Source organism: Papaver somniferum, chromosome 6, assembly GCF_003573695.1.
Source record: "Papaver somniferum cultivar HN1 chromosome 6, ASM357369v1, whole genome shotgun sequence".
NCBI classification, from domain to species: Eukaryota; Viridiplantae; Streptophyta; class Magnoliopsida; order Ranunculales; family Papaveraceae; genus Papaver; species Papaver somniferum.
In genome coordinates this window covers 100,941,294-100,953,309 of record NC_039363.1, presented here as the reverse complement: position 1 = coordinate 100,953,309, position 12,016 = coordinate 100,941,294, and the positions used below count along the sequence as shown (strand labels likewise).

The following is a 12,016-nucleotide window of genomic DNA, read 5'->3' as shown; positions in this document are numbered from 1 at the left end:
TTTTCCCTTAGGGGTCCTTCTAAATATAGAGCAACTCCTTTCCAATAGATTTTACAAAAGTAGTGAATTTGTTTATATAATTGACAAATACAACTTAAGAAGAAAAACTCTCCGATATGGGACTAAAAGGTTTATATAGTTTCTTAAAACTACTAAAAATTGGAAACTCCACGATGTGAGACTAATAAGTTTCATTCACAAAAGAAAACAATAAATTATAATTTTTATTAAAACTTTAAAAAATTATTTTTTATTAATCGTTTTCCAACAGAATCGATCCAGTAGTTCAATTTGTTCACGGTCAACTGAGAGATGCACACCAGAATTTGACAGAAACCCCTTGTGTTTCTGATTTACGCAGAGAAGCTGTTCAACTATTCTTGACATAGGATCAGCAAGAGCTTTAGCTTCTGCACTCTTTTTCCCCTTCCATCTTGGTCCCGTTCTCCCTTCAATCAACAAGAATAAAACCAACTAACGTTATTGATAGTTGAACAAACTGCAAATTTTGAAAATAAAACAAAATTATACATCAATGAACAACAGGTGAAACCTACTTCAAAATTTATAATCAAAACCAGAATGATTATTGACGAGACTGTTTCTGCACCTAAGAAAAATCGTTGGGAATCTAGAAACCTCTAAAAACACAAAAATTGGCATAGTACGATAATCTGTCTGGCAGTTTATGTGCAAGATATTAAGCCTGCTTGTTTATATGCTTGCTATGTATAATCAAAATATCAAGTACTTAACCATCCATGAGATCAAAAGCAACGGGGTTTTTAACAATAAATTTTCAATGGTTTGCTTGTTTATATCGCTACTAATAATATCAATCACGTTTGTTTTCTACCAAAAGTTGCACTTCACCGAGGATAAAAGATTTAGCGCCAGACAGAGAGAGAATGAATACTTACTGGAGAGAGGAGCTTTTATAGGCTGGATTCTGGAGATTGGAGCTTTGGTAGGAAGTGTTAGGATATCTTGTGTTGAACTCTAACCTTTTTCTAACGTGTAGATCCTCATGGTGCTGCTCTGGAATCATCTCTCCAACATCCATTTCTGGAGAAGATACGAAATCACAATCCTTGGTAAATACCCTTAACCTATGACTCTTGTCGAATTCAAGAATGATCAGCATGAACCAGAGATGAAATTACCTTACACCATCATTTAATGACGGTCAGATTGATTTTGTTTTGGCCTGATAATCGGAAGAACGAAGAATAGAAAGGGAAAACTAATAGAGAAGAAGATCAAAGAGATTGAGTTTTTTTATGGGTGAGACTTGAGAGAAGGATATGAAATGATATTAGAAACCATTTCCGTGTTTGACTCCATCAGTGTTTGACTCAAATTTGGACCTCCGGGTAAAAAAATATAGCCCCACCGCAGAATCCAGTCTCCCTTAAAATGCAAATCCCCTCTTTCTCCCCTATTACGTCCTAAGAACCCCTAGAAACAATTCAGCCTTCTTCTCTCCATTGTACAAGATCCAGGGTCTCAGATTGTGCTTCCAGCCTCCACCCCCTTCCCTCCCGGGGCCTAGTCTTACAACTATGATATCAGAAACTCTAGGGGTTACGATTTCACCGATGCGCGAAAGATATGTTCCTGGAACATCAGAAGAACTTCAGGCATCTTTCGATGAAATATTCGGTGCTTACACTAAAGCTTGTAAGAAACGTGCTGGTTCTCTTCATGATTTTCAACTTAAACTTATTAAGATAGTTTTAGACTTCAGATTTTCCAAAGCTGCTAATCCTGATATTTATCCCGATGTAGTAAAGCTTCCGGCTATCAAATCGATGCTTGATTTATTAAATGGTAGATATAAATGTGGGAGCCTTTTAGCTGGTTTTATTCTTTCTACATTCGAAACGTTAACTGATCCGGATATTTTCGTACCTGGTTAAGAGGAAGAAGCTACCTTATTTGTTGAATCTCTAGTTAACTTAGGAGCCCTGGACGTCTTTGTTTCCACTCTTGCTAAGTTTCGTGGAGATGATGTTCTTTTCCCAGCAGTTCAAACTATTGCGCAGATGATTTTTCTTAAACCAGAATTAGCAGAACCTGCTGGAAAGAATCCCCAACTGATGGATTGGGTGTTTAAATCACTCAGGTCTCCCATATGGAATGATCTAAAAATGCATGTTCTGGGGTTCTTAAATACTCTTTTGATGTCTAGTCTTAAAAATAGACTTGAGTTTGGGGAAATGGATGCTGTAGCTGTTGTAGTAAATGCTCTTTCATCTCTTGAAGAAGATTTTATCCCGGACGAAGAATACCTGCTGCAGACTTTGTTTAGTTGTTTACTTTTTCTATTAGAATTTCATGAAAATATAGTGAAGTTTGTCAAGGCTGGAGGTGTTCAGTCAATGATTGGAATTATTCAGCAAGAGGACTTTGGTTATTGTTATGGGTCTGCAATTGCGGCACTTGATATCGCAATGAAAGCTTGTAAATCTGCTTCTAAGGAATTTGTGAATGATAAGTTGGCATTTGACATTGCATTCCCTCCTTACATGGATATGGTAAGTCTCTCATTTTTCGGTCCCTGATTCTGGTTGTAGGGAAATTGTCGTTTTTGGACATGGATTTTATTTCAATAAGCTGCATCGTGTGCATGAAGCCAGAACTTCTTAGGAGGACCTGTTTTACTAGTTCTTGTATGTCTACAATGTCCGAAGAGTTCTAAGTATAAGTAATTAAGTTGTGTATAATCCCATTGTGTTAGGATAATTAGAAGATCCTGAACATAGAGGTTTTCAAAGCTCATGCTATTACAAGGTTAGTAACACTGAGCCGGAAGTATTTGGCACAATTATTATTCAACACCTTCCTTTAGTTAGAGATAATAATTAGTGTAATTATTGTCCAACACACGTAGTTTGTTCTAAAGGGGTTTAAACTGGCATTCTAGGATTTATGCATGCATATGTTTTCGGTGCTGGAAGTTTTACCAATGCTAACCGGAAGCATATGGTCATGTATGAGATTATTCTTGCCTGCAAGTTCTGATGTATATGTTTTTAATCTTTATAAGAAATTTATCTAGTATGCACACCATTTACTCTTGTTACTTTCTCAGATTCCACCAAGCATCATGCACGAGGAAGAAGAAATAGAAGAGCATCAAATATCTATAATCACATTATTATTTGGTAAGGCAAGCAATTTTTTTACCTTGCATTGAATTTTTTTAATGTTCTTTTGTCTGTTGGTTAGTCTTTGAGTGCCTGGAATTCCGAGATATAGTTGTGTATCTCTAGGATTCTTGTTTTGGTCCACTGTTTCTTCCTTTCTGGATACCTAGTTGCTCCATTTAAATGTATGATTTACTAGTCCATTAGGTAAAAGGAAAAATCAGTGGTCAAATGCACATTAACCACTCAGAAAAGAAGAGATGTTGGTGTATTAACCAGTGGAATCATCTTCCTAATGCTCAGTGAAACACGATATCTTTCGGCCTTTAGGCCTTGATTATGAGAAATTAATCTGTCAGACCTTAGTAGCATGAACAGGAAATACAGGTATATAACAAATTAAGAGATTTTTCGGGAACAATGAGCCCATATTCTCTTCTCCTTAGCCGACACATCTCACGACCTAATGGCCCATCACACTCTTCTCTTTAGCCGACTCCCGCTCATGACGTCATAGGCTCATCAATTTCTTTATTTGTTAAGAGATGCTGGAGTTTTTCGAATAAATCCGACGTACTCTATCGGACCTGGCCAATACAGGTACCATACAGGACTTTAACTACTTTGTGCTGGAGTACTTGTACAGAAATTAATATTTGACCTAAACTTCTTCATTAATATTTGACCTAAACTTCTTCAAATGAGATGATTCTCAAATTATTACTCTTTTTTAACATAGCTGGATCGTGACATGCATAAACTGCTGGATTATATATACTCGATATGGTCCGCAATAATATATATGATATTTTCATGGTGGGATATCCGCTCACTTTTTCTGGAAGTTGTATGATATTCACGGCAGGGTATTTGAAAAAGTTGTTTGTTGGTTTCCTCATGTCTAAGATTGGGCAATCAGTTATTCTAAGATTTGGCAAGCATCTGGTCTGCAAGAGCGGCTTTAAAGTAACATTTAAAATTCACTGACGTCTATCTCATCTTGTTCAGGTGGCATTAATTACCAAGACGGAAAGAGATAGCTTGGTAAAAAAGCTTGAGGAGAATGATTTCAAAAGAATCACCTGGCTTATGGAGCTCTATAAACGGTGATACGCCCTACCTGTTTGGTTGTCCATGTCACACTCTTCCTTTATCAAAGCTAGAAGTTGTATTTTGAATTTCTTATTCTTAAATTATATAAAGAAGTTGTACTTTGAATTTATTATTCTTAAATTATTAAATATCACCTGTTCGAGAGATGTCTGACATTTCCTTAGATTCCTTTGCGGGCTCCTGATCAACTTAATATCGTGCAGATATTCGGAAAAAGCTGAAGGAATGACGAATCATCTCAAAGGCAAACAGGTTGCTCTCTTTACGTGTTTGTTTCTCATGATATCAGCTTTAAGTTTATCTGTTTTGATGTCAAATATCTTATACCCTTGTTTATCTCTTCTGCATATGGATTCTCCACGGTTCAGGTCAGCATTGTTCTTGCAGTCTCGCTTTGATGTTGTCATTGTTATGAATATCACAACTGAAAAGACAATCTGGATAATCCTTTTAGATCATGAGATCATTATAAAGTAGGAAATTAAGAAAAGTCTTAGAAGAGTTGGAGCTTACAAGTATTTTGGCAAGATATTGTTAATGAGAGACAGAAATGTAAGCAGTCTTACCTGCGTTTCCTTTATATTTCTTTCTTTTTGACTCTAATGTTTTCCCATTATGAATCCGCAGTCGATTGAAGTTATTCTTGGTTATCTTTTGTCGTCCGAGTGAGTGTTTCCATCTACTTCTCTTGCTTTGATCTTTATCTGTATAAAGCCACTGCTTGTGATATTTAACTCGAGGTTATTTTACTTTGCAGGAATTCTATGATACGAAGTAGAATTGAACGTTACTTAACTCAGCACAACTTACAGATGGAACATGTGGAGGAATTTCCCTCAGTATGTATTCAAATTGTTCTGCTCATTCGTGTCAATTATTTGCGAATATGGCTGCCTTAGTTTACATTCTAATAAACATTCAGTTAACTAGAACGTCATGTTGGCTTCCAAACTTGTGCCATTTGTTCAGTTTGTCTTGCTTGTCGACTCGATATCATTAAGTTATGAATGTTTGTTAGATGGTAAACTGTTTTCTGTTTGGAACTGCTGAAATGGTGTTTCCTTATTTGAACTCTTCAGGGTCCTAGGGTTTATTAGCAGTGATAACTGTTGTTAGGAGTACTGTAAGACACTTCCTCGTAGTAACTTTTTATCTTTCATGGCAGGCATATGGGCGTGTCAATCACACAGATGACTTGAATCATCAAGGTGCATCGAAGAAAGTAGATGAATGGGCGTGTCAATCACACAGATGACTTGAATCATCAAGGTGCATCGAAGAAAGTAGACAAGAATGGGCGTGTGAATCACAAAGATGACTTGAATGATCAAGGTGCATCGAAGAAAGTAGACGAGAATGGGCGTGTTAATCACACAGATGACTTGAATGATCAAGGTGCATCGAAGAAAGTAGACGAGAATGGGCGTGTTAATCACACAGATGACTTGAACCATCAAGGTGCATCGAAGAAATGTGTAGTAGTATGAGGGTTGTACTTGGTACTGGTTTAATTAAGATGTTTTGAGCTGTAAATTCTTTTAGGCATCTATGTTTCTGTGTGTGTGAACTGATTCAATTTGCTTCATTGCTGCACTGTCCTGCTATGAATTCATATTATGAGTGGATATGTAGTTACTCTCTTTGCTGAAAATCTGTTTGTGAGGGTTTCCAATGGCTCATGTATCCTAAGCTGTCTCAGAATTCTGCACTAAACTGAAAGTGTTCGTCATTTTGTATATTATCAAATAAAAATGAAATGGTAGTTCTGTAAATTTGTTTATTACCTTCTCTTGATATCATTGCTTATGTATCTTGTTCACTTTATGCAGCCGTGTTTGTGGAAACCACCATGCCATCATCAGAAGTATGGTCTCATGTGTTGCAGACAGTGCTTCCGCAGTTACGCCAAGGAAATTGGTTTCATCAAGGTAAATATTAATTTGCAACCATTCATTTCATTATACTGGTTTTTATATGTTTTGTATACTCTCATTAGTTTTCCCTTTATGAGAAACAGTGAACTTGGTCTGAGACATAATTTAGGGAAGCATTAATGAAAACTAATTTCAATTGCTTTACACTTTTTTTGTTGGTAGTTGCAAACAGAGTCATATTAAGGTTCTCTTGTATTGTGCTGTCACTCATACTTGTTTCTCTTTGTTTTGCAGGACCGTTAAGAAGATGCAAGGCTGGAATTCTATTGCGGGGAATGTTTCGCCTAAGAAGATATGATACTAATTATTTTGCAGACGTCATTTGGATTCGGAACCCGGAGCAAATTCTAGTGTTTTTCTTTTGAAATGGTTATAACTTAAAATATGACTTTATAGGGAAACTTATTTGTAGCCCATTTTAGTTTTTTCATGTATTAGAAACCCATCATTAAGATACTACTTATATATGAAGCCCATAATTAGTTATAGTAATTATATACATTTCATAATTAACCTTTTCATCAAGGTAATTGATTCCTTTTTTTTTAATTACTGTATTACAGCTGTGATAAATCAAATATCCCCACTAATTCAGGAAAATCCCTAAAATAAAGCCTTTATGAAAATCAAGAGAAGCGGATTTTTCAAAACAGAGAGTGAAGGAGAATGGTTCTGAGCCGAGAGACAACTGATCGATGAAGAAAGAAATTGCTGAGATGATACCGAGATTGGAAGGGATTGATAATGAAGAGTTCGTTCTTTAGCTCAAAAAGATCGAGAAGTAACTAGGGTTTGCTGCTGGTTGGTTAACAAAGATGGGTTGCAAGATCTGTGGTTAGTAATCGATTTGAATTGAAATTAAACAGGGGGAAGATGGTTGATGTTGAATTTGGATAAGAAATTGAGAGTTTGTGGATTGTGGGGATGCAGAAGAAAAAAATATTTGGTGAAGAGTCTGAAGTTGAAAAGACCAGTTGGCGCGTGACGATTGGTATGAAGGATGGGAAAGCTTTCAGGAGGAACAACCTGTTTTGAAAAAAGATGAGAATGAGGAAGCTCTTTCGGTTCCCCTTTATACGGTTCATCCCCTTCATACTTGTTGGATGGAATTATGAAGAAATATCTCTCGTTCCTGTCAAAATCTAAATGTGACCACAGATATCAGCTCTAACCATTGGCATTCCAAACAATCCAAAGTTCATTGTAGAAATGGAGAATTCAAGATCATCCCAAGAAGCACCATTATCACCTTTCTATCAAACTGCGTCCTTGCCATAGCACAAAAATTCTGAAAAATTTGCATTGCACCACCTCAGTTTTATGTGCCATCAAATAAACCTAAACGCAACGAGAATAATCGTCGATAAAGGTAAGAAAATAATGTGCACCGCAAGAAGATGGAATATGATACGAACTAGGGGTGCGCATACCCTACCCATACCCGCCAATCCTATCCTACCCGCCAGTTTTTTAACCGTATCCTATCCTATCCACTATTTGGCGGATATGGTGGCGGGTAAAGATTTTCTTAACCGCCAGTAAACGGGTAGGGTGGCGGGTATGGCCATATCCTACCCACCCTACATAGGGGTGCACATACCCTACTCATACCCGCCAATCCTACCCTACCCGCCAGTTTTTTAACCGTATCCTACCCTATCCATTATTTGGCGGGTAGGGTGGCGGGTAAAGATTTTTTTAACCGCCAGTAAACGGGTAGGGTGGCGGGTATAGGCCATATCCTACCCACCCTACCCGTTGTGCAGCCCTAATACGGACCCCACACATCACAATGAACTAAATCGAAGAAGTCATCTGCTTTATTCTCACTAACAGGAAAAGTAGTCCGAGTTTGTTTAGCTTTAAAAAAAATATCACAGGGTTCATTAAGGAATTTCTGACAATCAGCTTTATTCGTACCCGGAAGTAAAGAAACAACCTTATGAGACGCATGGTCTAAACGTCTATGGCACAAACAATAATCTTCTCCAGTAGATACTCGATTTGCCATAATGAGTGTTCCACTGTGAAAAATATAGACCCTGTCTCGTTCCACACCCACACAAATCACCGTCCTCATAATACGATCCTGTATCACACATAACTTATCAGTCAAAGTAACAATACATTTTAAATCTTTAATTAAACACGCTAAAGAAATAAAATTGCAGTGGAGATCAGGAACGAATAAAAAACGGAATAGTTTCATATTGTTTTCAAACACCATAGTGCTTTTGCATGGAGCATGAGAGTATGTGTCGTTCGGAAGCTTTACGGAAGAAAACCCAATTTCATGAATCTTAAATAAACATTCTTTACTTCCAGTCATATGTCGTGAAGCCCTTGTATCAAGAATCCATTTACCAGAAAGCTTCTCCTTCGATTCATTATTCGAAGTTTTAAGGATTTGCAAAATGGTTTCTCATTGGGTATCAGTAAGAATATTAACAAGATCCCGACGATCTTTTGACGATAGAGATCCTCCACCGGAATTAGTGGTTGTGATCGCTAAATTAGTTACAACAGTCATGGTGTTAATCTTCAACGCCAATTTCTGATTCTAAATTTAAAAATATTTTGTCTTTCCTGGCTTAGATGTCATGTTAAAGTCTGCGGGCATCCAACTCAAAACCAATTGGCAATGAATGGAGCGGCCCTTCCATATTTTATTTTTAAGTTCTAGTGATGTGGGACTATTTTCCTTTCACAGATCTGTTGCATTCCCTCCTGTAGTGTTGAAGAGAACATCTCCAAAAGATTTATGGGTGGCTGTAAAACCAAAGGAGGGATCATTATGGATTGCGAAAATGAGATCAGACCCTTCAATAGTTAGAGTTGAGTTCTATTCTGATTCTGAAGCTGTTGGGGGCTCATCTATTGGTGGCTCAGCTGTTGGGGGCTCAGCAGTGTCAAGTAAGGAATATACAGAAGTGGATTTTGCATTGGCATTCCTAGAGATAATCTGTTATGGAACTTCCCATCTCTCGTTATTCAAATCCGTGATATGCACTCGCAACCGATCAACAATCTCGAAGCTGCATATGAGCAAACAATGTGTCAGAATAGTATATGCACGTAAAAAAGTAATAAAGCGCACAGTAGTTTCAATTTGATGGCATTACCTGGATCTTTCGATAAATCTTGAATGGAATAACGGGAAGAAGGTTTCGGTTGTTCCTAAACACACTCAGAAGTGGACACCTGTATACACATAAACCACAGCTAGCCACGTGGAGGGAAAACTAAACGTGTGACACATGTGGAGGAGAGACATCAACCTTTGATGACACTTATTGCTACATCTAAGAGCCCTGATTTCATCCCTCGCCACATCGATATCAACAAATAAATCAAACAACATCAAAACTTAGGACCACCTGATAAACAAGGATCCGAGAAGTACCATAGAGGATCTGAAATCTACTTTTCCCCATCCCTAGGTGGGTACAAGATGAACGGAGCAGATGCATGCTACTGACAAAGAAGTGACTGCGGCAGGGACAACTGTCTGACGCGTGCGGTCTGACCCAACGAACTGCATTTAATGCTACGAGACTAGGGCACGTGTCAAGAATTCTGTGAAGCAAGAGGAGGCTGGTCATCCTAGCAACACATGACTGTTAGAAGGATCGGGGAATAACGAAGCTCGTCTTCGGTACCAATACAGCTACCAAGAAGATAAGATTCAGATGAGTCAGAGAGATGGGCCCCAGACAAGAACTCTATAAATACCCACCTCGACTAAAGAAGAGGGGGTCGACCAAAATTTTAGAGGAGAGAGAACCAAGTTCGAGAGAGAGAACCAAGTTCGAGAGAGAGAACTATAGTTAGGAAGAGAGATTGTAATTGTAAGTATTGAGTTTATCTTCTCATCATACCTTCATTCCCTACACAGAGTCATTTGACTAACTATTGTAACCTTATATGATACATAGTGAAAACCAACACCCCCGTGGACGTAGGCCTTAGCATCGAACCATGTAAATCATTGTGTCATTTACTTTACGCTCCTATATTTTCTGCTCATTATGATTCATCACGTCATGCATCTTTGCCACACATAAACGATGATGAGCCCGTTGGCTCAGAGTTCCCCTGGCACACATTTATTCATTGTTATTACATTTGTCATTGTATCTTTAATTAATGCGAACATCGATTGTGCGCACGATATTCACCATTGTTACATTTGTGCTTACAATTTGGCGCCTAGAAACAGAGACGCTTATGTTCCGGTAAAAGATTTATCTTATCCTGTGAATTTTATTATTTGCAAACGACGCTGTCTCTATACAGCCTTTTCACCAAAAGCAAAAACTCATGGATCTATGTTTTTATTACCGAAAACCCATGGATCCATGTTTTATTTACCAAAAACCCATGGATATACGTTTTTATTACCAAAGACCCATGAATCTATGATTTTATCGCCAAAGACCCCCGGATCTATGTTCTTATTACCAAAAACCCATGGATCCACGTTTTTATTACTAAAAACCCTAGGATCTACACTTTTCTTACTAAGAACTTGTGGATATAAATTTTACTTACAACAAACCCTCAGATCTATGTCTTATCTGCCAAAAGCTTTCGGATTTGTGTTTTTCTTAGAGACCTTATAAAACCCTCTTTTTCGGATTCGTGTTTCAGCCAAACGCTTTCGGTTCCTTCTTTTTCGGATCCATATCCTATTATGGACACCTTCGATTTATATGATCGCATGATTCTTTTTGCATGTATCTAACGGCATTGCTTTGTCTAAAAGTTTTAAAATTTGAGTATTTATCAAATCACAACACATTTTGCTTCACCACATCATCATCATGCTAACCAGAAAAATGTCACGGATACCCTTTCCTTGTCAACTCCCTCAATTTTGCAGGACATGGATAAAACAAAGGACATCGGGAAGGCAAAAGCATCGTCCAAAGAGACACCGAGGACCACACCGGTTATGACACAGAGCAAGCATAAGGGTGAGAATCTCAAAGCTACTAGCAGAGACCCGGACGCAGTAGAAAGCGTCAACTTCACCGATACAGAACCAATAGCGGCGGCGGGCACGAAGGCAGCGGCAATAAAAGCAGCAGCGGTAAAAGCAAAGGCGGAAAAATTGAATGCACCAAAAGCATACACAGTGGAAAAAGCAGCAGAGCAACGAGAAGTCGTAGAAGACTCCATGATGCAAAAACCACTTTATGGGATGCCGCGGACCGATCACCATAACCAGCCACTGCTGATACCAAACACAATGCATCAAGCGATGAATCAAATTCCAATTGGAATTACCCAACCAATGATACTGCATGGACCAACAGAGGACCCGCCCGTACCGTTGATCCAGACTGTGAACGATGACCAGACGGCCGCTGTGGTCGTAGGACAAGCAGGAACGCGAAACCAGGGATCCAACCCGTCTATTCATTTAGTTGCGGAGCTAGAAGAGATAAAGCGGAACCATAAAGCTTATCAGGACGCCGTAGCACTGCTGGCACGAGAGAATCAACAACTTAAAGAATGAATAGATCAAGATGCAAGGTCAGCGGTTGTGCATGAAGCACAAGACAAAGCTATCTCCAAAGCCCTGGAGCCCAATCAGGACCGAAGGATGGTCGTAGTCGATCCTCAAAATCTTGAGTCGCTAGACCGACGTCCCGCACACGATAGCGACCGATCTGACCCAGATTACGTACCACGAGCTTTAGACTATTACGATGGTAGATCACAAAGCTAACGAAACAAACATGCCTTTGGTATGAGCATTTCCTCGCTATGGAAACGATGGCCGAAATCAAGCATCTAAAAGCAAAGCAAGGAGGA

At 38.5% G+C, this 12,016-nt stretch overlaps 1 protein-coding gene and 1 long non-coding RNA gene across 2 annotated transcripts; one reads left to right on the top strand and one right to left on the bottom strand.

Annotated features, from left to right (window-relative positions):
* Window positions 1-259: 259 nt before the first annotated feature.
* LOC113286562 lies at window positions 260-1,262 on the bottom strand. Its single transcript, XR_003329359.1, has 3 exons — window positions 1,164-1,262; window positions 921-1,065; window positions 260-449 (listed from the first exon to the last, which is right to left on the bottom strand). It is a non-coding gene; the product is annotated as an uncharacterized LOC113286562 (long non-coding RNA).
* A 783-nt stretch (window positions 1,263-2,045) lies between these two features.
* LOC113291203 lies at window positions 2,046-4,739 on the top strand. The gene is made up of 3 exons (XM_026540763.1): window positions 2,046-2,537; window positions 4,158-4,255; window positions 4,466-4,739. The coding sequence occupies exons 1-3, from the start codon at window positions 2,046-2,048 to the stop codon at window positions 4,737-4,739; spliced, it is 864 nt and encodes a 287-aa protein (XP_026396548.1).
* The last annotated feature ends 7,277 nt before the right edge of the window (window positions 4,740-12,016 follow it).

Coding starts and splice junctions, on each gene's coding strand:
- LOC113291203 (XM_026540763.1), top strand. CDS start 2,046: ATGATTTTTCTTAAACCAGAATTAGCAGAACCTGCTGGAAAGAATCCC. Junction 2,538..4,157: donor TCCCTCCTTACATGGATATG/GTAAGTCTCTCA, acceptor CATCTTGTTCAG/GTGGCATTAATTACCAAGAC. Junction 4,256..4,465: donor CTTATGGAGCTCTATAAACG/GTGATACGCCCT, acceptor AATATCGTGCAG/ATATTCGGAAAAAGCTGAAG.